The 26,954-nt window shown below is 43.8% G+C and overlaps 1 protein-coding gene across 1 annotated transcript in view; it reads right to left on the bottom strand.

Moving 5' to 3' along the window:
• The window catches only part of Trpm1 (transient receptor potential cation channel subfamily M member 1), a 115,263-nt gene that overhangs the window by 12,924 nt on the left and 75,385 nt on the right, over window positions 1-26,954 (bottom strand). The window contains exons 17-26 of the mRNA XM_021169169.1: window positions 25,859-26,087; window positions 21,120-21,242; window positions 20,648-20,779; window positions 18,779-18,907; window positions 15,844-16,095; window positions 12,926-13,100; window positions 11,648-11,668; window positions 10,432-10,576; window positions 8,929-9,131; window positions 8,172-8,304 (exon numbers count right to left, since the gene is read on the bottom strand). Of these exons, the coding sequence (XP_021024828.1) occupies window positions 8,172-8,304; window positions 8,929-9,131; window positions 10,432-10,576; window positions 11,648-11,668; window positions 12,926-13,100; window positions 15,844-16,095; window positions 18,779-18,907; window positions 20,648-20,779; window positions 21,120-21,242; window positions 25,859-26,087 (1,542 nt within the window). The remainder of the gene's footprint in view (window positions 1-8,171; window positions 8,305-8,928; window positions 9,132-10,431; window positions 10,577-11,647; window positions 11,669-12,925; window positions 13,101-15,843; window positions 16,096-18,778; window positions 18,908-20,647; window positions 20,780-21,119; window positions 21,243-25,858; window positions 26,088-26,954) is intronic.

The raw sequence follows: 26,954 nt of genomic DNA, 5'->3' as shown, positions 1-26,954 counted from the left end.
TTCTGGCTATTATAAATAAGGCTGTTATGAACATAGTGGGGCATGTGTCCTTATTACATGTTGGAGCATCTTCTGGGTCAGTTTAGACTTTAATGATTGTGGTGTCCTGTACCCCTTCATATTTCTCTGTCCCATTCAGAGGTTAGTATACTGACTTTGGATTTCTCTGTTAAAGGGGTGTACCCTAAATAGCAATGTCATTCCCAGGGTTTCAGATTAATGGGTGAAATTGACACATGTACACACTCTTTTTGTTTGTTTTGTTTCATTTTTTAAAGGGAAAAAAATCTCAAGGCTACTTCTGATTAACCTAGTACCAACTTCTGGAATTCTATTAGAGTTGGGGATGGAGTGACACCCCCCAACTTCCCTTTATCATGCACCTGCCACCAAGAGTCCCCTCAGCAGCACAGTGGTATTGGAAGACTCGATTGAAACTGTTTATGTGCCGGTTCCCTGTGAACTGCAGATGCTGTGCAGGTGTAAAGATTAGGACTGTGTGGAGTTAGGTTTCATTGCCAGCCTCTTCCACATCTTCGCAGCTCTCTACACTGATTTCTAAGTGCGTATTTTGTTTTTAGTGTCATATCCATGAACCTTGAACTTGAACAAAACCTTGTACTAGATTTAGCAATATAGAACTTCTGGACAATATGTGGAATTTTTGTTGTAATTGCGATGGGATTATCTGTGCATGGTACAGGTCTGCTGGATTTTTTCATAGGCTCTCATCTGTTAATGTAAGTTGTGCCTATATCTTCACCTGATGAAACTCTGTGTCTCTTTGAAGGACAGAACCTAGGCATGTGGAGCCAGTTATTAAGATGCATTGGGAGGGGGGCAGTCACTTTTTCATGTGGAACAGTCACAATTTACCTGCAAGGCACCTCCTAAATTACACAGAACATTTCTGTAATGACAGAGTAAAATATTCATATCAAAACACGATCTTGCCAGAGTTAGGTCCAGTTGGTTCTTGTATAAACCCATATTTCAAGATCTCCTGGGATTCCACGCTTGAGTTCTAAGACTGCTTCTACTCTATAATTTTATTCCAGATCCATAGATCATAAGGTTGTCTAATCCACTCTAAAATGTTACATCTGGTTGTTTTAATTTCCAGTTACTTCCTTTCATGGGGCTGTCTTTAAGGTGAGTAATTACAGGCAGAACACCCAGGGGAGCACCTTGTCCTGACTTGTAGAGATTTTATACACGAAAGGCTGAATGAAGACTAATCGTGACGGAATGGAGCTCTAGCCTTAAATCTCTCATCTTCCTCCTTCTGTGTCATCCACGATACACTGAGCAGTTGCTAAAGGGGTATTAGGCTCTCTGGGATGCTAGCTGTGTTCCTCACTTATATTCTACCACTGGCTGTTCCTGAAGTCTTCCGGGCTCCTAGAATTCTAGGCATCTGAATCGCTAGCTCTCCTGGCACTTTCTGTGTGGGCCAGACCCTGGGGTCGGTTGCTGAGTGGAGTCAATTTGCATCCTGGCTTCTCCCGTTTACATTCCTCGTGCCTCACCCCTCATCTATCATGACCAGGGCTGCAGAGCCTGGCGAAGGTAAATGGTGCCAGAAGGCAAGCAAGTGTGTTTATGCTGCCAGTGGTGACATTATCATTGTTATGGTATCCCTGCTGTCAGTTCTGGGGAGCAGAGCTCCTCTTGCTCCTCCATGCTCTGTGCATCCTTATCTTTGAGCTCTAGGGGGTGTGCTGGCTAGTTTTATGTCAACTTGACACAAGCTAGAGTCATCTGAAAAGAGGGAGCCTCAGTGGAGAAAATGCCTCCATAAGATCCAGATGTAGGGCATTTTCTACACTAGTGACTGATGGGGGAGGGCCAAGACTATTGTGGGTGATACCATCCCTAGGCTGGTGGTCCAGGTTTCTATAAGAAAGCAGACTGAGCAAGCCATGGGGAGCAAGCCAGTAAGCAGCATCCCTCGATTGCCTCTGCATCAGCTCTTGCCTCCAGGTTCCAACATTGTTTGAGTTCCTGTCCAGACTTTCTTCACAATGAACAGTTATATGGCCAAATGACCCCTTTCCTCCTTAACTTGCTTTGGTCATGGTGTTTTGTCACAGCAAGAAAAACCCAAACCGAGACAGGATGTCACTGATGAAGGCCATGGGAGGTACACCGACATGGCCCAGTACAATGCCATGCTGTCTTGTTATGGCTGCATCTTAATTACTCTGTCAAACAATTCCATGGCCACAACCGTTCCGTGTATACTTTTTTCCTGAAACTAAGCTTGTGCCACTAGAATCACCTCTACTGGATTCACGGCCACTTTAGCATTCATGTGGGTGGTTGTCCATGGCCCTGATTCTTGACTTTTTTTTTCCCCTTATGTTCCTAGTCTTCTCGTTAATGCTCCTGCCTTTCTTGTGGCCTTTACTTCTTCAGGAGGAATGGCTTTCTGGTTGGAGGTTGAAATCCTGCCATCCACCCAGTTTTCCTTCATTCTTTGCGAGTCAGATGCCTGCAAGGAAAGTGGTTTTCTATTGTCTTGTCCTGTAAAAGCTTGGTGGGGCTGCTGATGGTGCAGTGAGCAGGTGCCACAGGCAATGACTGCTGCCTGTGACTGAGCTGGCATGCCTAACCCTGGAAGTATTTGGCAAGCACTGAGCCACACCATCCAGTACAACTCCATTGCTGATGAAGTTGATCTTTCTATATCTATTTGCTTAATGTCTGTGTGTGTCTCTCTCTCAATTGGCTCTGTGTTGGTTAGTTTTATGTCAACATGAAAAAAGTTATAATCACTTTGGAAGAGGACTCTCAACTAAGAAAATGCCTCATGTGATTGATAAGATTTGCATGTAGGAAGCCGTTTTCTTGATTGATGATGGATGTGGGTGGGTCCAGCTCACTGGGTGCTGTACCACCCCGAAGCAGTCATGGATGATATGAGAAAGCTGGATGAGCAAGCCAGTTAGCAGCGTTCCTTGTTGGCTTTTGTTTCAGTTCCTGCTTCCAGATTCCTGCTTTGAGTTCCTGCTTTAGCTTTGGCTTTCATTAAGGGATTATGATCCAAGATATGTAAGCCAAATAGTTCCTCCCGACTGCTTCTGGTCAAGGTATTTTACCACAGCAATAGAAACTGTAACTAAAACAGGCTCTCAAAGGCAGATGAGGAGAATGTCATTCAGTGAGCCCTCAAAGCTCCAGCGTTTAATCCATTCCCCTTTCTGTTCAAACAGCCTTCAAATTCCCATTCATTTACACGATGAAAGCAACCAGCCAGGATCTGTCCCAAATGTCTCTCTCACCACTATGTGTTTTGTCTTTTTATGTTCTCTACATCTTTCTTTGTAAGACTAACATCTCAGTTCTTTGTCTAGTTATCATCATGCCTCCTTCTCATTGAGACCTCTATTACCAGTGCCTTCTCTTCCTAGTCACATGCCAAGAGGAGGCCAATAACATCTCAAGGCCATGGACTATTGATTTCCTGTCAGGTCTGCTGGAGGATTTAACCCAGATCCATGAATCTGACAAAAATTCCAACTGAGCAGAATCTATGGATATAATTTTGACTTGTTCTCTAGGTACAGGACCAGTTGCATTCAAAATGTGTAACTTGCAAACTCTGGCCCTCATGTTTTGAGATAAACATAATAAAATTTCTGCTAGTGCTCCACTTGAAGGCTGAGGCAGGAAGATATTGAATTTGAGATCAGAGTGGGCTACACAGCCAAACCAACAAAACAAAGCAATATAAATGGCAGCAGAACAAAATTGTTAAGGGGAAAGAAAAAGAAATATATCACATATTCTAAAACTGAGACTAAGGTATTTATTGTAATTAAATATTAATTTTGGTGCTAGACTTCCTTGAAGCTACATTGAAAGGGTAAACACTTTTGATAACATAATTTTTGATTTTTGAAAAATAGAAGTTAAATCTCTGATAAGGTCTTTTCAGAAAATATTCTTTCCAACCCAGTTGGCCCTGTGGACCCATTGCAGAGGGGCAGGACATGAAGAGACCCAAGTATTCAATGCTAGACTTGCAGAAGACTTGGGGAGATGTTGATACAGCAATTGCCAACCATTCCAATTGCCAACTGGTCATCAGGTAGGAAGTGATGGGTGGTCTCATTTTCAATTCAACTAGATTTGAATCAACTAGGAGACATAGCCCTGTGTGTATATGAGGGTGTTTGTACAGAAGGTTAGGTGAGTCGGGAGACCTACCCTCAAGGCAGATGGCATTGTTTATTAACTGAGGTCTCAGACTGAGTAATGGACTAAAGGAAGTGAGCTGAGCAGTCATCTCTCAGCTTCTTCACTGAGGATGCAGGGGGATGGACAGCTTCATGTTCCTGCTGCCAGGCTTTCTCACCACAGTCAGCATCAGATTATCAGCCGAAATAAACCCTTCTATCCTTAAGCTGCTTTTATCAGGGATTTTATCACAGCAGCAGGGAACATAAGTAATGCGCATGAAGATGAAATGCTCAAGTTGACAAGTTCTGACTTGGTTCTGCTGGTGGACATTATTACAGTCTTGTGTTCCCAAGTCTTGGCTGTTTGCTGTTGCTGTTTGTGGAAAGAGACAATGCTTGCTAACAATATCCCTTGTTTTGGTGTTGCTAATACTGAGCATTCCTCCTCCCTATCTTCCTTCCCCCTCTCCCCTCCATTTTCCCCTTCCCTTCCTCCTCTTCCTCCCATTCCTCCCTTCCTGTTCTTTTGGTATATATTTTAGGCTGCTCTGGAACTCACTACAAACCTCAGAATAACTTCAGACTACTGATCCTTCTGCTTTAGTTCCCAAGTGCTGGGATTACAGGAATGTGCCACCATGCCCAGCTGATACCAAATGTTCTGGGAGCTGTGCATTGTATGGTCCTTTGCTTTTCCCATTTTTAATAGTAACCACCAAGTCTTCAGGAATCCCAAACCTTAACTCAGATACACAAATCTGACAGACAACCTCTTAACAGGGCTCAGAAGAATTAGAACCTACCTGCTATTAATGGTTTGGACCATTTAGTAGCATCTTTCTTACAGGACCAACTACATCTAAATGTATACTCCCTGAGCTGCATTATGTCCTGTATATTTTGAAGTATCAGAAGACATAAAATGAGTAAAGAGAAGGCCCTATAACTAGATTCATGCACAAGCCTGTGAAAATTAAAAACAAACACACAAAGCCCAAACCTCTAGTATAGAAAGTTCTGGGGCATCAGAGTCTGCCATTATTAGTTTGATTAGTCAAAACCAAGAAAAATTGAGCCAGGAGGGAGCAACGTTGAGTCTCATCACCTGCCTCAAATGAACTGACTGAGAATGGATTAGAGATTTGTAGTTAAGTCAGAAGATATAAACATTCATTCATTCATTCATTCATCAAACTCTGTTCATACTTTGTGGAATTATCTTGGTGGGTAAAATCCAGACATGCTGACTGCATCTTAAGGTTCAATGGCCTTGAGCCAGTGAACTGTGTTTAGTGGTCGGGAAACTTTTTCATATGGCATTGGCTTTGAGCAGAGATTCAAAGGATGCGTAGGGAAGGTAGTGTAGGTAGACCAGACAGAAGGATTGGCATGGGCAGAGCCCCTGTGACAGAAAGACAAAGGTGCTTTGAAGAAGCCAAAGAAGTGTAAAGTAAGGAATATGGAATCATGGTGACATTCAGTTTCTGCCTTGTCGAAGCAGCTTCATGATGGTGCCATTTATGGAACCTTGTGCCCCAGAGACATTGCCTGTATTTGAGGGAACTATGAGAGATGACATGCAAGTTGTTGGTGCTTTGGGTTGAACCCTCTGCTTCAACTCAGGGCTATGTTATCTAACACTGAGTCATACCGTAAATCGCTTTCTGAGGGACTAAACGCTGGGTGTTACAAAATATTGACATTTGATAACAAAAGTGTTAGAACTTAATGTTCATTTCCCAGAATCAGGAGGAAGCCATGAGTTGAGTCCCCACGCTGACATGATCAGCCGACCCTGTGTGGAGGGACGTACCTAACGTGCAAAGCTCTGTGTGAGCACATTAGGAGAAAAGCACTGAGATTCCCTGGTGTGTGTTGCAAAGGTACTTGGGCAACAGAGAAGGTCTGATCCATGCCTCAGCAGACCAGACCCGAACCCACACCTGATGGAAGACGCAGATACCACTGAGAGAAAGAGCAGTCATCAAATGCCAAGTATGGTCCAGAAATGAATTGATCGAGTAAATTAAAGAGGTGGAAGAATTAGCAGAAATTTCCAAATACACGAATGTCTGTTTTAAAAGAAACCACAAGTGCCCCAAGTTAGGTACAGACAAGAAGCATCCTTTCCCTTCCTCCGTATCACCTGCTCCTCTGGTGGTCTGGTTACTGGGATGACTGCTCCTCCTCTCGCCTAGAGCGTTCACCTGTGAGTCAGCCTTGGCAAAGAGCAACAAAAGGAAGCTGAGGGGCAGGAATATGTTCCCTTCTCCTGTGGGGGCCTCAGCCAAGAAAACAGGAAGTGGTGTGTTTGTATTGCCCTGCGCTTTCTTACCTATTACGTCTGTACAGAGCCCCAAGAGAAAAATGCAATTTGGTAGTGCACTGATAACTACATTCATGAATCATTGGTCCAAGAATGATAAAAATCCAAACAATGCTAGGGGAAGGGAGATGGAAGAGAGGCAGAACAAAACCAAACACAATCTCCATTGTGAAGGACTGACAATTACAATTAAGTTAATGTCTAACGTCTAAACGGAAAATTTTTACTACATATGAAGAAATAATAATAATTTGGAAGCTTAGCAACTACTGTAAAACCATCAATTGAGTATTTCAAAGCCTTATTAAAAATGTATTTTATTAAGGTTAAATGTTGATGCAGGAAACCTTTCCGTTTAGCTGTCTGGACTCAGTTGAATTACAAAGTGATGGGGACCAGGAGGGGTCAGAGACTGATGTCAGAGGCGTATCTAGTCCTGTGGGCTGGGGTAGAATCAATAGCCTCACATACTCTGAGGGGAGGGCTGGAGATGTATCTGTGAGTTCAGTAGCTTATTTGGGCTCTTGTTGGTCAAGTTTAGCTGAGGAACCTGTTTCAAATCCTATCATGTTTATACTTCTCAGTATACATTGGCATCTCTATCAGGAAACTATTTCTAAGTGCTCAAGGATATAAGGATGAGCCTGCCCCCCACCCAGGCATGTCTCCTGCATCTGTTTCTACCCACACTGTTAGTTAAACACTCGTGAACAACATACTAGCAAGATCTGGAAAAGCTTACATTGTTTTTTTCTTAAGCAATAAAGGGTTGTATCAATGCTGATTTCAAAAAAATATAGATAAAAAGAGTTCATTGTTGCTGCCTACCTTTTCTTTGCTGGCTATTTATTCCCAGTGTAGGGTACAGAAATATATCAGACTGGTACACTACTAGCTTTCTGTTCTTCCTTGACTTCCCTTCAATGATTTATGTGTCCATCTGTCTGTCTGTCCATCCATCCATCCACCCATCCATCCATCCATCCACCCATCCATCCATCCATCCACCCATCCATCCATCCATCCATCCACCCACCCATCCATCCATCCATCCACCCACCCACCCATCCACCCATCCATCCACCCATCCATCCATCCATCCATCCATCCATCCATCCATCCATCCATCCATCCACCCATCAATCCATCCATGGTTAAGCACTATTATGCTGATTTCTCTGTCTGCAGAACAGCTCCTGCCCAATTCAGAGACTTATAGGAAGCACACACCTCCTCCTTGCCCCAGCCCTTCCAGATCTCACTCTCATGCCATTCCAGAGGTGGGAGTCTATTTTTGTTCTGGTTGTCACTGCAGCAGCAAGGAAATATGCACACAGGCAGGGTGAGGAGCTCAGTCCCCAGTGGGTCACTGGCTTGGCAAAAGCAACACCACACTAGAAGCTGGAAAATGATGGCTTCCTGTAGCTGACATAGGATTTGAGGTAAACATCCCACTGAAGGAAGTATGGGTTTTTTTTCCTGCCTATTTGAAACAAATGATATTTTTCACTTTTATGTACAATGTGCGTCACGATTACACAAGTGGGAGAAGTGAGTCTTTAAAACACAGTTTGAAAAGGCGGAAGAACTCTGAGCAACTACATGTGATTTAAAATGAATTTCAACACCCTGCGCAGAGTGGGGTGCAGAGCCTGGCGTACCTCTCGCTTGTGACCCGGATGCGCTCGTCGCTGGACGACTGCTGCTCATCCTCCTTTTCCCGGAAGTGCTCCTGCACGCACTGCTCCTCAAACTCATGCAGTTTTTTCAGTTCTTCGTCGCTGAGGAACAACTCTGTGTAGGAGAAAAACCGTGGGGCACGTCAGGAACCACTCGAGAAGGATCGGTTTAGCTGTGCCATTGAGAATTTTATACCCTGACATTGATTAGGCTTTAATTCTACACCAGGGGTAGGTAGGTAGTTTCCTGATCAAGTAGTTGTTAAACCCCGCCCCCGTCTCTCCATCACCCCCCAAGACTGGAGCAAAAAGGGTCACATTTAAAATAGAAAGACAAAGTGAATTACATCTGTCTGCTTGGAAATCAAAAAGCTTTCCCAGAAAAACGTTTTGCATGTTATTGTACAAGCAGCCAAGCTTATATAGCTTCTTCTCTCACCCGTTTTAGATGGAATATATTAATACATTTAAAGGGGGTGTCAAAGCATATGGAAGTATATATAGAAGAAAGGCTTTTGAGAATTTCAGTCTCTGGCTTCCATGATTTGGTTTTACCATTACTGATTACAATATAAGTGAGCAAAGCTGGAATACACAAAAACCCAAGAAACATTTTAAAGCATTCAGCAGTTGGATATTATGCTTTTCACACACCTCAATATTTTGCTGAGGTTGCTATGGAAGTGTCTTTTGTTTTTTAAATTAGCCCACAAATAGAAATGAAGAGTCGCCAACGTACTCAACCCACGGTCCCGCTCCTCCTGGTCCCCCTCTCTCTTTTTTCTGCAGCGACCGCTGAGACGCATAATGATGATATAGATGTGGCTTAAGATGATCATTGGCGGGGGCAGGACCGGCCTGTCGTGAAATGTCATGATCAGTTGGTATCGCTGGAACTTCCACACTTGATTGGATATTGACTTGACTTCAAAGAAGGTATTGCTTTAAAAGGAAGACATCGTTACAGTTACTTTCTCTTGTGATTTCAGGATCATTGGTTACTTGGGTTTAAGTGAAAATACATCATGAGATAGACTTGGTATAATCTGCTGAGGCTGATTCCTTGGTCACCTGATTGTTTGAGCTATCCCAGTGTGGATTATCTATGCTCAAAGACACATGCTTGTTGGCTTTTGGTGTACACTGTTTTCTTAAAAACCCACACAGAAGTCTCCTCAGCATGCTAGTCCACATATGGAAAGGTGCTTTGAAGAGTTAAAACATTTGATTCAAATCAAAGAATTTGTACATTGTAGATGAGCTGGCGATTAATTACTGAACTTATCTGACTGGAACGCACATTATTTTGGATATGGGTAAGTGTGATCTTTGTCATATTTAGCTTCCAGCAGGAACCAGTCAGCATGTGACTGCATTGTCTGCTAGCCCCAGGGCTTTAAGAAAGCCCATTATTGTCTAGAGACCATGGCAGTCTCCTTTCTCAAGCTGCAGCTGGGGCCCGTTCTCTACAATGCCTTGTCTTGTTATATGACATGACTACAATTCTAGGGGAAATTTCTTCCATATTTTTAAGTTTAGCAGATATTTAGTTTTTCTTCCTACCTTCCTTTTATTTTATTTTATTTTATTTTATTTTATTTTATTTACTTTTTTTGAGCCTGGGACTCCAGTAGTCCAAGCTGGGCGTAAACCTGCTCTGTGGTGAGGGTGAGTTTGAACACCTTGATCACCTTGCTTCTACTACCCAGATCTGTCTTAGAATGTAAAAAATATATTTTTCAACGTGTATCAAGTATTGTCACCATCCTTGGTGGCTATCAAATGGGCAGTTCTATAAAAAGCTGGACTTGGTAATTTAAGCCACTTTGCCTAATAAGATTTGCTATTTTGTGTATAAAATAATCACAGCTTGTGGAGTTAGTGGTTTTGTGTGTGTCTGGCAGTGAATGAAAAGCACACCTTCTTCAAGACTTCTCTATCTCAGGAGACTTCTGCCTATGAAAATATTTCCATTAGATTAAAATGTTCCCTTCAGTGTTAAAATACTAACTGAGAGTAAATTTAAATGTATCTGAGTGTGGACACTTGATTTATGACTACAGCCAGACTGATTAAAGTTGGGGAAAAAAAAAAAAGGACTGCACAAAACCCCTGTCCCTTTAAAAGCTTTAGTAAACTTCTCTGTACATATATGCAGGTATCACCATAACCTGAATTAGAGATCTGTAGAGCAGTGGACAACAGCCATGAGGCCTCTGTCATGCTCTGTCATGATACGTACTTGAAAACAGCAATCAGTAGGTTGACCAGCAGGATATTGGCCACCAGGAGATAACAGGCCATGAGGGCAGGTGTGAGCCAGGCACCAGGGATGCAGGGAGGGAGCCTCTTGCCTTCCTCATCGTAGAGATTCTCACCACAAGGAGCTGAAAAAAATGCGGGGGAAGGGGAACTTCTTTGTAACAAAAGGACAAATATCTATCATATGTGCTTTAAATTACCCATTTCTTTTGGAGTGATACATAGATGATAGTACATGCACATGTATGTATCTGTATGTGGAGGCCAGAGCAGCAAGCCCCAGGGACCTTCCTGTTAAGTATGTGCTGCTGCACTTGACGTTTTTACATGGGTTCTAGAGACTAGAACCTGGGGCCTTGTACTTTCACGGCAAGTACTTTACCCATTGAGCCATCTCCCCAGCCCTAGTTACTCTGAGATATATTTTATTATGTAGCCCAGGCTGGTCTCTAACTTTAAATCCTCCTGCCTCAGCCTCTCATGTGCTAGGATTACAGTTACTTGACGTATTTTGACTTCTGTGTTTCATAAGCAGTAACATTCTAAGCAAAAATATCAAATCATATGAAGAAGGTAATAAAACATATTTCCACTCTGAGATAGTGATAGTGAGCTTGTTGTATTTGCAGGTAATTTCCATTTTCTCACTCACCCCCAACCTCATTTAGAAGCTTTGTTTGTTTGGTAGTGCCAGAAAAATAAATACAGGGGCTTGCACAGCTAGACAGACATTCTACAATTGAGCCACACCCCAATTATATCCAAGTTCTCAATGATTAAACTGTCTCATTTACCTTTATTGTATCTTCTTGTGTTGTCTGTTAGAAGCCTGCTGTCTTCTAACTGTTTGCCATTAGCTGACACTGTCTTCTTGTTATTCTCTTAGCTGCATTGTGCATTAAGTCTGAAAACACTTTGGTTCAGATATGGGGTAGAGGGTATCTGCCACCCTCTCAGATCAACTGTGGAGTCATGTTTGAATCTGTTCACTTAAGAGACCTATTTCCCAAAATAGGGAAATTGGATAATCCCAATGTGGAACTTATAGTCTGCTTACTTTTATTTGAAGTCTATTGGCCTGAGAAAACTGAAGACATGTTTTAAAATAGGATTAGAGGATCAGTGATCAGCTGAGAGAAAAGGTTATTTAATGAAACACTTCTCAAAGTAATCCCACCAATTCCATGTGAACTTACGGTTGATTTCCATGGCGTAGACTAGATGATCATTGGATACGAGGAGTGTGTGTTGTGTTTCAGTCGTCCCAGGAGGGAGGGAAAGAAAACAAGATGATGGTTGAGAGGAACATGAAACAATCTACCAGCACTAGCACTGATTTGTTGCTAAGAGATACAAAGACTCAAGCCTGAGAGTTACACGCTGATGCTGGGAAGCAGTGATCTGCTTAGAATAAAAGTGCCCATCATTAATTCTGAGAAATGGATGTCATGAGTATTTACCTAGTCATATGTCTGTGAGCCACAGCTTGAGCTAAAGTACTGGAAAGACACAGTGTTGCTGGCAGATGATCCTTTTAACTTTTGAGTTGAACAACCAAGCACTCCCTGAATCCTACCGTGAAAACCTCATCAGCACAAATGGATACCAAGGGACAGCGAAGCAGCCAGATGTGGAACTAAAAACCTGCATTTAATGGCGTTACTGGAAAAAAGTATAGTCTTTTGTTTATCCCTTTATCATCTCTCATTAACCAGTATAATTAAAAACACGAGCAATAAAAATCTTACAGTCTATAGTCCAGAACCTTCTGTTTGCTTGCTTGAAATATATATTTAATTAAATTCATTTTAGACAACTTCTCACATGTATACAATGTATACCGACCACTTACATCCCCACCTTTCTATCTCCCCTGTCAACCTCCCCACCCACCCCCACAAATGTCTCTCTCCTATTTATAACTAGTCATTTGTTTTGTGACCCACTTCGATTAATCAGGACCACCTGTATGCCCGTGAGTTTTGCGCTAGTCTTTGGAGTCTGGTGAGCTCAGCAGAGGACACACAACTAAAGACAGTGATTCTTCCCCTTTCCCAGAGTCTATTGATAGTGATAGCCAATAGATCAGAGGTAAAGGGTAGAGGCCTGTGAACCCATCCCATTTCCTTGACTTATTGATAGTCCTGGTCTGGTGTGGGCCCTGTACAAGTAACTAGAGTTGTTGTGAGTTAATGAATGTAATATCTAGGGCTACATCATGTGATATCACAGCCAACAGCTCAAGGGAAGTGAGACTCAGAACTCTAGAGAGTGGGTTTTAGAAAAAAAAATAGCTGATACTTCAAAATCTATACTTCAGTCTGTACTTATTTCTTCATAAAACCATCAAATGCCTATGGCGAAATAAAAACATTACTTTACTTCCAAATTAATGAGCACTCTTCTATTAATTTGGAACTGATCATCTGTCCTGGAAGCAGGGAAGAGAGTCTTACTATGAATTCTAGTCTTACGGTCTATCTGGTCTGCAAACACCTCTCCGTAGATCATCCAGTACGGCATGTAGAAGATGTTTCGGGCCAGTTTCCAGGAAGGCTTCTCCTCCGGATGCAAGATGGCTTGCCGAGCCACTCCAAAACTCATCAGCACAACCAGCATAATGACCACAAAGTAGAGCATGTCAATCATCTGCACGGGAAGAACACGGTTTTCACGGTTCGACTTCTGGACCACGTTCACACTGGCTCATGCTATTGTGCTCCCCAAAGGTGTAACTTTAGTTATGATGAAGCAAGTTTTCCCCTCTTCCCTTCTCATCCACTGGCTCTTTATGTCCTTTATAAAGCATTTGCTTTTTCCATTTGTTATTCCAGAACCCTGTTGCCTTCATCTGCACGGGATCCTTATTGCTTTTCTTTTCTCTTCTCTCTTTTCTTTTCTTTTCTTTTCTTTTCTTTTCTTTTCTTTTCTTTTCTTTTCTTTTCTTTATTGCTGTTCATTACTCTAGTTTGGTTCTAGAATGCCTCTCACAATTTTGAATTATGCTCTTGAGTTTGTATCTAGAATAGCCAACACTAAAGGCCATGTGTTACAGGGTTAGTTTTTAAGCTGGCACTATTGATCCCCAGGATGGAGCTGAGACCATTGAGAGGTGTGTGTGTGTGTGTGGGGGGGGGGTTGTTGTTGTTGTTATTGTTGTTGTTTTTGTTTTTTGTTTTTTTGTTTTTTCAAGACAGGGTTTCTCTATATAGCCCTGGCTGTCCTGGAACTCACTTTGTAGACCAGGCTGTCCTCGAACTCAGAAATCCACCTGCCTCTGCCTCCTGAGTGCTGGGATTAAAGGCATGCGCCACCACGCCTGACTTTTGTGAGGTCTTTAAGGCCTCAGGATGAGGGTTGGACTTCATTACCTCCCTCTCTCTCTTCTCCTAGGCTTACTCTGTAAGCATGCTTGCTCTAACATGCACTGTGACTCCTTTGACACACACTCAGAGTGACAGGCTCAGCCAACCATGCCTGTGAGCTGTAATATACAATTTCTTTTGTAAGTTGTATTTTATTTATGGTGACAAAAAGCCACAAGGCACACCCATACACAGCTGCTCTTCTGGTAATTATAACTGCAAATGGAGAAGGGGCTGGCCGTGGTGGCACACCAACACTTGAAGACAGAGGTGGGGGCGGGGGTGGTTTGTGAATTTGAGGCCACTTTGGTCTACATAATGATTGCCAGGCCAGCCAGGGCTAGCAAAGACCCTGTTTTACAGATGACAAGGAAATAGAGGAAGGAATGACTCATATCAGAAAACATGGGAGGTTTTAGGAACAACAGCAAAAGAGAATCCATCTTGGAAGTAAAGACATGAAGAATTGTGAGGACACGTGAATGCTGAGTGCTCCGGGTGCTAAGCTGGTATAAATACCATTTCCTCCTTTTTATGTGGTGCTATGGATTGAACCATATGTTGCTAGGCAGGTACACTGAGCTGCATTGCCAGTGCTAAACTACTATAACTCCCAATTTAAACAAAACCACTTTTCTATGTATATGGGTGCTTTGCCTACAAGTCTGTCTGCACCACACACATGCAGTGCCAATGGAAGGTGTCAGATCACTTGGGACTGGAGTTGCCGATAGTTGTGGGCCAACATGAGGTGGTTTGGTTTCAAATGAACTCAGAGTCTCTGGAAGCCAATGCCCTTAACCATTTAGCCATCTCTCTAGATCCTGTAATCCTTAATTTTGAACACCTCTTAAGTATAAGTATATAAGTATGAGTCCTTACTGGAATTAACTAAACCATATGTCCTGTAGCTCAAACCCACTGGCTCTATTAAGTTAATAATTATTATTCTATTATTCCATTAGTTGATTGTTATATAACTTAGAAGATGGCTTTTTATTCTGGGACTAGTCCTAACACAATCCATGTTAGTAGTCAGGAATAACTTGCTGGTTTGTGAGCAGTCTCACATTCTGTGGCCTGTTTTGAAGTAAGTGTCATCATGGATTTTTCTCATGCTAATCACCCAAAGAACATAGCCACCCAGGGTAGAGCATGAGAACCAAACACAGGTAGGGGCAAGCCTTAGGTCTCACTGTCACCGACTTCTGCCAAAGGCTAGGGAGTTATCAATCTGAATTTTACTATGAAAGCTTTCTAAAGTGGATGCAACTTCTTAAAACATGAAATCCAGATCCCAGTGTGAATCATTTCTGTGATGGTTCTAGCTTCCAAGATGCAGAACAAGTATATCTAGATACAACTGTCGCCGAAATATTTTTTAAATTTAAAACTATTTTATCTTATGTGTATGTGTGCTTTGCCTGCATGTATGTCTATGCAACGTGTATATAGTGCACTCAGAAGCGAGAAGATGGTGTTTGATTCCTGGTACTGGAATTACAGATGGTTGTTAGCCACCATGTGGCTGCTGGGAATAGATCCCAGGTCTTCTGGAAGAACAGCCAGTGTTCTTAGTCACTCCCCAGCTACCTGCTTCTGAACTCCGACTACTTCTAAGAACTTAGGCTCTCTGATGTCCTGGGACTGCAAAGCAGATTCTTAGAAAAGCAAAGGATGTTTTCTTTTCTCTTACTATTGAAATATAATCAGTATCGAATCAGAACAAATTTGATAAATGCAGTTATCATACTAAGTTTATATATGACATGGAAGAAGGAAGATGCCATGTATCAAGTCCCTGGTGCACAGTAAGAGATAAATGTCTATGTAAGGGCATGTATAGGAAATGTGCAACCCATGCCTTCCTGTTGGAGTTTATGAAGATGTCAGCATGCAGGACAATTGCATGTGTTAAGCCAGCTGCAAAGGAAAGACTGAAACGAAATCAAAGGAAGCCACACCCTAGCTTAGCTTGGTGCTCTAATGCCAAGTTGTCTGGTTAATCATGGGGAATTGTTACTAACCATCTTTCCAATCATCATCACATAGGGACCAAGATATTTGTTGACACCAAAGATGTCTAACACTCGGATGTACCAGAGGATGATATCCACACAGTAGATGACCCGGCCATAGCCCATGTACGGCTGACTCTGGAGACGAAGGATGGCCCCAACCATGAACATGGAGATGGCCACGAGGTCTGTGATGTTCCAGTACTCCTGGAGCCACACTTTGATTTTCTGGCTGAGTTTGCCTGGTTCCGACATGAGGATCTACAAGTAAACCCCAAAGAGCAGTAAGCTGAGAGGGTACTATTAGAAACCTTATCATCATTAGATTCTTGGAAAGATAAGAGTGCCAGGACAGTCAGGGCACCCGGGGCCTTTGTGGCTGAAGAATTCTGCACATGAATTTTTCTGGCAGAGGGTATATCTAGAGGGGGAAATTCCACAGAATCCTCTGTGTTCTTAGATGCAGGGGTTTCATAGACTCAGGAAATGCCTTCCAAATTGTCTCCTTCTGGCTGTAATTAGAGCAGCTGCCTTTTGATTCCCTTTTTAATTATCTGGACTCATGCCTGTTGGCTCACATTCCAGAACTCTACAGAAGGACAACTCTAGAGCAGGGACAAGTTCTCTGTCACCACAGAGGGATGACCCACCTGGCAGAGGATGGCTGGATGGGACTGGGAAGCATGGGCTTGCCAAAATTCCTTCTCAAGTTAGACATGAGAAGTCAGGGAAAGTTGAACCAGATTTTCCCTCCTGTTTGAGATATCCTTTTTCTGGGTCACCGCTGACTAACAGGACACTTCCACACAGAATAAAGTGGAAACTATTCAGCCAGCAGTATGCAGAGTCATGCATATAAAGTCATGGCAGACACAGCAGAGGCATACAGGGTACAAAGCAGCAATGCCAGGGTACCCCTTCAGCTTTGGAAATCATGGAGAGATCCTGGGATTCCAGGGACAGTGGAGTGTTGGCTGACTATCAACTAACACAGAAGGGCTCAATGTCTCAGCAAGCCATGTGTACTGGCCAACAGCTTCCCTGACTCTCCTGTAACTATTCACAGGATCCAGATCTTATGGAGGGATAGCAAGTTGGGTCAGTGGGTAAAACACTTGTCATACAAGCCTGGTGACCTGAGTTTGGTTGCCTGAAACCCACGTAAAGGTAGAGAGACAAAAATGGATTCTCAAAATCGTCCTCTGACTCCTACATGTGTGTCTCCTCACCTCTGCATCGTACACATTATATAATGGTAATCCAGGCCCCCTGGGAAGTCCTGGATTGTAACAGCCACAGAAATCTAATGGAACCGAGCCAGAGAAGCAATAGGAGTCATGCAAGAGGGTGGGGTAGAGAGGGAATTCCCAGCACTCTTGATTGCTCAGCTGTCATTTGACCAGCGACAGACATCATACTTACTCTACTGGATGAGCTCAACAGTAAGTACAAAGTAACAGTAATTAGGAAGCAACAGTATTGGTTCTATGTCTGTAGGGAAAAGATCGGCAATCAGTACTGGGTGGTTTTTTCACTTTAACTCCTGTTCTGCCAGGATGAAAACTTGCTGTTTGGGAGTGAATGTAGTTAAGTTCAGACTTTTGGGTGACAGCAGAAGACCCATCCTCAGGGGTGTTTCCTCCGCTTCCTGAAGAAACTGCCTTCTTGACTACCCCCCACCATGTCCCGTGTAGGAGTTTGTCTGTTCTTTTTCAGCACTTCTTTTAGAAACTGGGCCCCTCTGCTTGCAGCAGCTGTTCTGGGTCCCACCCAGGTTCTCTGGAGCCTCTCACCAGGTGGGCATGCCACCCATTTGCTGCAGGTGCTCCTGTTAGGCTCACACCTGCCCCATTCTGGGAGGCCTGCCCTTGGGTAATTGGAGTCACTGCTATGCGTCGTGCCAAACAACTGATATGGGTAAGCAGCTCCTCTCCCTTCTTTCAGGATTTTTTCTTTTTCTTTCAGTGGAATTACATTTCGAACAGCCTCTTTCTGAAGCCACGCCTTATTCAGCTCCTTCTCCTATGGCCTCCAGGCCTCTCTTCCTCAAACAGAGAACTCTACTTCCATGCACCCTGTGAACAAGAGACCAACTGCTCAAGTGCATAGTGTGACCCAAAGTCCAAAGTTACAGCATAAATCCTATTCCTGGGGCTGGGAGGAGGACCTGTGGGTGAAGTGCTTCTTGGGGAAGCATGAGACCCTGAGTTCAGATGTCTGGAACTAATGTAAAATCTGGATATGGTGGTGTGTGCCTATAACCCTAGCACTGTGATGAGGGTAGGAATGTTGCAGAGACCGAGGGATCTAGAGACTTTCCCACCAGCCAGTCTAACTACAACAGTGAGTTTCAGGCTCATTTCAGAGATTCTGCTTCAAACCTGAAGGTAGACAAATGAAGCCAACCTAAGAGAGCATGGGCAAGTCTACCCACATGGATGGGTGCATTCACACAGACGGGCACACACATTCTCAAGCGCATGTGCAGGCAAGGGTGTGAGTGTGCATGTGTGGGGGACACACACACACACATGCACACACACACATGCACACACACACACACACATCTTTTAAAAAGTGCAATCTCATGTATCACTCCAGTTTAGCTCTCAGGTCTCAAAAGACAGCCAAAATCTGTGCCCATTTGGAACTATTGGCTCATCTCAAGTAGCTGGCAGCATTTGGTATAGCTTGTTTACATATTCAAACCTAGTTTTATTATTATGTCATTTATTTTTCCTTGCGTTTTGAACTGTGAGTTGCAACTCAGTCAGCACGAGGGGGTGTATACATCTGAAACAAGCAAATGGAATGACTGGAGATGGTGACGCCTCAGAGGGAGGGAGGTTCCCTGGGAGCCGTCATCTGCACACAACTCTGCATTACTAGCACCGGAAATTGAACTCAGCCATTAGGGGGTGGGACAAGACTTTTCAAGAATCACCTCTCGGATTTTCTCCAATGCAAGGCTCACAATGTAGGAGATGACAATCCATTCTTGGGGTGATGGCCATCCATCCATCCGCACCAGGATGACATAATTGAACAGCAGCAAGTAGCCCAAGTAGGAAATCTGAAGAAGGAAAAGATGGCAGGTGTGTCTCAGGATAACATTCGGTGCTTCATCTACAAAGGCTTCTTCCCATAGACTGACCTACTGCGAGGACATCCTTCCTGTGGGTCTATCACGGGTTCGGAAACTGAGGTAGCTTGGGGGTGTCCTACACTTTGGTGCAGTACAGGCTCTGACATATACAGCCTATGCTCTGCCCAGCTATACCTTTGTTATGAAGTTGCAAGAATCATATTTTACAAGGAACCCTTTTTGGTAGTTTGTTGGTATGTCTTTTATATTCTGGGAAAATGGCAAGGGTGATTTAGCACTCCTGTCTCACCCAACTTGCTCTTAAATTCCCGCATTGTAGATGGACAACTGAGAAGCTAGGAGAGGCCATGTGGATAATTCTCAGCGAAGGGTCACAGTGCTGACCTAAGAGTCCCTGCCCCCCACTCCCCAATTTCCAGTGACAGGTCTGTGATATTCTGTGGCCACAACAAATTATCATTTTGACAAGGAAGGGGATAGGATTGGGGTGGGGGAAGAGTTGAGGCACCTGGGGAAAGGGCACAGCTGGAGGGAGGTTGTTTGCAGCTGGCTCTCCAGAATGGTGTTTTGCCTAAACTACTCTGGGCATGACTCTGGGACTGCTCCAATCTGTTCCTGTGTCCTGTCCTGCTCTTGCAACTAGTGAGCCTCATTCTCAAAGGAGTATAGACAGACCCAAGCCTGGAAAATGACCTGCTGATTCCAAGCACATCTGTTTGGTGAGGGCTTTGGAGAAGACAGTCTGAGTGTGTTTATGATCTGGGTTCAGCCTTGCTATTGTTTCTATTGGAAATGCTCCCATTGGCCCATGTGTTAAACGCTTTGTTCCCAGCCTGTGGTGCAGCCTTTAAGATCTGGGGCCCAGAAGGAGGTCAGTGGGGGCGGGGCCTTCTGAGGCAATATTGGGGCTGAGCACCTTCTGTTTACTTTCCTGTGTTCCACAGCTGTGGGAAGTGTGGTTCTGCTCTGCCACAGACTCCCAGCTATGGTGCGCCACCTTACCACAGGTCCAAGAACACCAGGACCAACTGACAGGGACTGAAACATCAGTACCATGAGCAGAAGGAACCCTGTTCTCTTTACAAGCTGATCAGTATTAAAGTGATAGAAAATATCCATGTCAAGTTAGTGGGGAAAAAAGGGATCTGTGACTCTGCTCTTTAATTCATTAGTCATTTTAATGTTTAAAAATGTTTAAAAACATCTTCTTACATTTATTTGAAAAATCATTCTGTGTGTGGGTGTTTTGGCTGTATGTTTGTCTAAGTACCATGTGCCTGGCATCGGTGGATGCCCAGGGACTGCAGTTACAGACAGTTGTGAGTCACCATGTAGATGCTGGGAATTGAACCCAGGACCTCTAGAAGGGCAGACAGTGCTTTTAACTACTGATCCATCTATCCAGCCCCCCCTTCCCTAAATTTTGATTACTAAAAGCATTTTAAAAATCCTTTCAGCACATAGAATATGGTTATTTTGCTTCAGGAAGTCATGGGGGGGGGCTCGGATAGCCAATATCCTTACATACATAAAATATGTATGACAATGTATTGTGATCTAATTATAAAGCTCTCAGCTGGTCCTAGTTTTGTTTTTAGCTCAATGAACTTTTGGACACCTTTTGAAACTTTAGAAGTTTCTCTTGATTCCATTGTAGTTCTCAGTATTCCCCACATGACCAAGGGCAATCGTCAGGGAGGGCCTTACTGTGTAAAACCAGAACTTGACAATGGGCGCATTATAGAATTCACAGATCTTTGTTCCAATGGGAATGCTCCTCTGCTTTTTGTGCTCATTCTCCTCATCCCCCTTTCTCGAGCCAGCATCTGCATTTGCATCCTGGAAAACAGCACAGTATATGGCAGGCAGGCTGCAGGTGGGAATAGGCCATCTCCAACACCTGGCAGGTGGCCTGCAGGTGGGAATAGGCCATCTCCAACACCTGGCAGGTGGCCTGCAAGTGGGATTAGGCCATCTCCAACATCTGGCAGGTGGCCTGCAGGTGGGATTAGGCCATTCCCAACACATGGAAGGTGGCCTGCAGGTGGACCTTTCCAGCACAAAGTGGACTTAATAAGGGAAAACTCTCCAAGTGCCCCTGTTAGCAAGCTTTCTAAATGGTGAGCCAAATCTTAACACTGAAAGTGATAGCCACGTGACCCTCTTGGGTGCCACTGACCACATTCTCTTCTTCCTTTTCTTTGCCATCTTCGTTCTCCTTGGATGTTTGATAGGAGAAGTCATCATATGTACGGAATTCCAAAAACAAGATGGTGGGTGGGATAAGGATCCCCATGATGACCTATGAGAGGAGGAACAAACCAAGGTTTAAGCTGTGGTGTGATTCTAGGAAAATATAGTCTCTGTCGATTACTTTTGTGTGTGTGTGTGTGTGTGTGTGTGTGTGTGCTGTGACAACATACCTAAAAAAGCAAGTTCTAGGAGGAAAGACTTGTTTTAACTCATCGTAGTGGGGAGGGAAGAGGAGGGCAAAGCAGCTCACATCCTGGGGGGGGGGTTGATTCCCCCACCCCCCACCATGAGCCAGTATTTTGGGCTTTCTCTCCTTCCTCTTTTATATCACCCATTGGTAGCCTATGGACCGGTGCTAGCCACATTTTGGGCAGGTCTCTTGAATTAATCCTTCCTGGATATGCACTCCTAGCAGACCCAGAGGGTACTCTACTGATTCACCAACCATTGATACTAAAACCTGTGGATACTTATGGTCATTAAGTGACACAGTATTTGCATATCATCTGCACACATCCTTCCGCATGCTCTGAGTCATGTCTAGAGAGCTGCTAACCTAATGCAATGTCAATGCTGGGTTAAAAGCTGTTATACTATATTGCTTAGGGAGTAAAGAGGGAGAAATGGCTTATACTCATTCAGTTCAGATGTATTTACAAATACTGTTTTCTTTTATGACAAACCCACCACCCATCTGGCGTGTGCATATCCCATGCCACAGTGAATTTGTAGAAATCAGAGCACAACTTTTGAAAGTGGTTCTCTCCTTCAACTTTGTGGGTCTCAGAGATGGAACCCAGGCTGACCAGCTTGGCATCAGGCACCTTTGCCCACCAAGCTATTTTGAAAGCCTCTAAAGAGGCTTTTGGTATGTGTTTGGTTGATTTCGAAAACATGAAATCTTTGGACCTGGAGGAGGGCTGAGTGTACAGTTAAATGTATAAAGTTAGGCTGTCCACACTTGTCAGTTACATAGGGGCCTGGACTGCGTCCATCCCTGCTCTTATGATCCATGGCTTTGTGTGCTGGGTAGTTGAATCATGAGACGTTTGAAAAACATCCGCTAATTTTCATTTTTTCAGATGAGAAATGACAAGCAATGGTGTGTGTAATCCAGACTCTAAAAAGCTACGATCTCACACTGATTCTCCATGCAGGTAAGCTGGGACAGAGGCTTAGCTAGAATACTTGCTTGCATGGATGCACCCCTGCACTAGATCCCAACACCACAAAAGCAAACTACCCAAACAAAGCAAGAACATGACTACATTAAAATCTAGTACCACCTCTGTTTTATATAAAACTACTTCAGCATGATGAGAATATGTGTACTGAGAGTTGGGAGGTTCATGTGACTCACAGAGGAAGGGCTGAGCTCGGCGCAGAGGATCAAAGGATACTCGGTGGTTCGCCGCTGTTTTATCGGGTGCTTCTCTATGCTCCACTGATTGCTCTACAGACTCCAAGTTTAATCCTAACCAAACCTGAACCTCAACTTTGTGTGCGTGGCTTTAATTTCACCCTGAAATTTTAATTCCCCTTCTGTTTTCTTGTTAAGGATTATCAACAGTTCTACAGTGTTTGCTTCCCTGAACCTGCACCCCTGACACTTGGGGGCATTTTAGCTGTTCATTCTATCAGTTCTCCCTCCCTCCCTCCCTCCCTCCCCCCCTCCCTCCCTCTCCCCCCACCACTGTGTGTGTGTGTGTGTGTGTGTGGTGTATGAGCTCATGGGGAAGCCAGAGGACCTCAGGTGTCATTCCACAGGAGTGGCTACTTTGTTTTGTTTTTGGATACAGGGTTTCTCACAGGCCTGTATCCTGCCTGGCTGTAAACTCCAGGCACCCATCTAGTCTGTCCTGTCCCCCTGCAATGAGACTACATGTCTGACTGGTTTTTTTTTTTTTGGTTGTTTTTTTTTAAAACATGTGTTCTGGGGAATCAAACTTAGGTCCTCATGCTTGAGTGACTGAAGCATCCCTTTGTCTTCCTCCTGTTCTTCCTGGGTACAACGTTCTCAGGTCCAACTAAGTCTCTGTACATTTTTAGTCTACATGCCTCTCAGTTGCATAAATTTTGCACAGCGGGCAGGGGAGAGCTGAGGAGGTGTTGTAAAACACGGGGACTTAATCTGTTAATATTTTGAGATATATATGTTGAAAACAAAGTTTTAATATTTGTCTAGTTTATTCTGTATTTATTTTTGAAGTACTTGGGATTAAAGGCATCATGTACCCCAAGCAAAGGCTCTGCCATTAAGCAGTATAGCCCTATATCTACTTTTGGTTTGCCCACAGCTCATTAAGTTGCCCAAGGGGACTCAAGCTCACTCTTCAGCTCAGGCAAGCCTTAGACTTGCAACCTTTTTGCCTCAGCCTCCCACAGAGCCAGGACCACAGGTGACCACAGTCAGCGCTAGCCTAGCTCTTTGCCTGTTTTTAGACAATCTGCTTTCTTTGTGCATATGACTTTTTATTCTGTTGCCACATCATGATTGAACCCAGGGCCTCAAGCAAGCTAGGCAAGCATTGTACCACTGAACATCCCTGGCTCTCCTCATGTGTGTTAAATAGCTGAACCAGTTTTTTGTTTTGTTTTGTTTTGTTTTAAGTTTCCAGGTTCTAAGTGTTTCTCCATTCAAAACTATGAAGACAAAGGCCTTGCTTCTCTGCAGCCTTCTAGGCTTTGATGCTGCCAATGACTCGTGATGCTGACCCAGCATTCCTCACTTCACACTTGACCTGTTTTCTTCAATGCCTCTTTGATCTTGCCATTCTGAAAACAAACTATATTTGTTAATATCGAAAGCTATATGCAACATCAATCTAGCAAATTTATGCCTTGTATAGAATTGGATAGCTAGGCATATTGTCTGTATTTCTAAGAGGTAGAGTCTCTTCTGCTAGTCACTGTGCCATACAGGATGAGTGCAATTCTTTTGTTTTGTTTTTTGTTTTATTGTTTTTTTGATTGTTTTGTTTTGTTGGTTTTTCGAGACAGGGTTTCTCTGTGTAGCCCTGGCTGTTCTGGAACTCACTCTGTACACCAGGCTGGCCTCGAACTTAGAAATCCACCTGCCTCTGTCTCCCAAGTGCTGGGATTAAAGGTGTGCACCACCACTGCCTGGTGAGTACATTTTGAATACTCCAAACTCTCAACCTAATACAATACCATAAGTGGGAAGTCACCTGACTTAATGTAATGAGCCATAGTCAAAAGTCAGGCACCCTAGAAATAGCAAATAAAATGAATCTTTAGGTTGTGCATATAAATTGAATGTGAGATACTTAATTTTGCATTTGGACTTGAATACCATCTCCAAAATATCTTATTAGGGCTATGCAATAATTTCAAACCTAAAAAGAAACTGGAAACACTTTTGGCCCCAGACATTTCAGAAAAGTGATGCTAAGCCTGTTGTGTTCAGACTCCATTCTCATTGAGATCCCATAGAGCCACCATAGTATAACCATTAGACAGCCGGGTTACAAAACGTTTCTCAAGATAATCTAGGGGTTTGTTAACAGTGATTTTTCTCCCAACATATCTTCTTCAAACCTTTTCATTGCTCCATATTTTTTCCTAAGCCACCTGTAAGGGAGATATTGTCAGCTAAAATACTGTAGAAACAGAGGTCAGATCGATACTTTGATTTTTTAAGATTAATTTATTTTTATGCACATGGATGTTGTGTTTGCATGTATGTCTGTGCACTATGTGCATGCAGTTCCCGGGAAGGCCATACGAGGGCACTGGATCTCCTGGAACTGTAGTTACAGACATTTGTTAACCACTGTGGTACTGGGAATGGAACCTGGATCCTCTGCAAGGGTGGTTTTAACCACTGAGCTATCTCTTCAGTCCCTGGATCAATCGTAAGTTGGTGACCCTTCTGGAAAGCACGATCATGGTAGGTTCCAGCTGAAAACACAGACTGTACCAAGAGCTCTGTAAGCCAGGCATGCCGGCTATACTGGGACTGGAGTGTCTAACCACCTCAGCTCAGGTCCTATCCCACACTGAGCAACTCAGACTTTGGGTGACTTAATCTCCAAGCTTTGAATTCCTTATCTGTAAAGCTAGAACTGTTGTAGTGTTTCCTTCGTGGGGTTGCTCAGGAGAATACAGTGTCCTCCTTATCCCCCTTAACCACCAGTGGATGCCTGAAACATATAGTGCTGATCTGTGCTTCCTCTGTGTGTTGTCTATATGTCCTGTAGCATCACCACCTAGTGGCACAGCTAGGGTGCCATACATTGTACATCCTGGTGTGTTCTGGGAGCCGCTCCTCTTTGAGGCTGTTGGTAAGGAACTTTAGGGTTACTTGAATACAAGCACTGAAGTGTTGTGACAGTTCATCTGGTAGCCAGGATATCTGCTAGATGACTAATAGGTAGGTGCAGAATACATTGTAGATACACTGGGCACGCAGATGGTGTATGTTTTGGGTGGGACAGAGTGTGATCATACGAGACTTCACTGTGCTGCTCAGAATGCAATTTACAACTCAAGCAAGGGAGTTAGGGTGTAGCTTAGTGGCAGAGCCTTCATCTAACTTACATCAGGCCCTAGATTGCCCCACAAACAAACAAAGGAACCTTATGAATTGATTATTATTTTTTTTTTATTTAACACTTAGTGATGGGATGGCCACAGCACACCCACCTTCAGGCCAGGGTTTTTCCTCATGCGAAGCCTTCCCATCCACATGTCTGTCAGCAGCATCTGGCTGCAGGTGTGAGCAATGAAGTCCCGGTGCTTGGCTGCCACAGCCAGCTTCAGGCAGGTTGAGTTGCTCCAGTTCTTGAGCTCGTAGGTCAGAAGTTTCATGGCAACCTGCTCATCGTGCTTGTAAGACTGGTCTAACAGCTCCACGGCGAGCTGGCCAAAATCTCTGGAGAGAAAAAGATGTCGGCGGTGAGGAAACCATAGAGGTTATGAGTTTGTACTTAAATATGTGTGCCCAAGGTAACTTGGGGAGCCATAAGACACAGACCACAGGGTTGAAAGTGGCTTTGAGGTCCTCTGTACATTCTCAAGACCAGAGGAAGGGGCGGCAAGTAGCAGGCTCTGTGATTGGTCAGGAAAGAGATTGGTTGCTCTTCCTGCAACTGAGCTTTAGGTGAACTCGCTGTGTCCCTTAGGTCCCAAGGAGACAAAGCTCTTTTCCTTGGGCTGTACATAGCAACAGTGGGGCAGATGGAACAGGCAAGATCTATGGGATTGCGAGTGGTAACCAGTGGCTGCTTCTGGAACCCCAAGGAATGGGGCATTCGGATCACCAGGATGACTTCTGGGGGTTAGGTTCTGATTCTAATGGTGGGTGTTGGCCATACCCCACATGTTTGCTAAAAGTCAAACATTTCAACCCTGAGCTTTTCATGTGTTGTGTAAGACTTCATTCAACAAGTCCTTGATTCCAAGATAGTCTAACATGCTCTGTGCAATAAAACAGAGTGTAGCTGTCATAGGGCCCAGAGCAAGAGATCTGATTGCTAATGGCAGGGTGTGGGGCAAGGGTCACCAGACAAAAACTGGGAAGGTTGAACGGATTCAGAAACTCCAGTATTCTCATATCTGAGATTGGTAGGTGTTTTATCGTCTCCCGATATGGTTTGAGTCCTGGAGCATGTGACCATAGCACCCCACATTAAGATTGTGACCCCTAGTCATGTAGCTTAGAGCACAGAGTTCTCCATGTAAATGAGTTATCTAGATGGGCCACCCTGAGGGTTTAGCCAATAAGCTTCCCTTCTTGGAC

Source organism: Mus caroli, chromosome 7 (assembly GCF_900094665.2).
Source record: "Mus caroli chromosome 7, CAROLI_EIJ_v1.1, whole genome shotgun sequence".
Classification (NCBI taxonomy): domain Eukaryota; kingdom Metazoa; phylum Chordata; class Mammalia; order Rodentia; family Muridae; genus Mus; species Mus caroli.
This window is presented reverse-complemented; position numbering and strand designations above follow the sequence as displayed.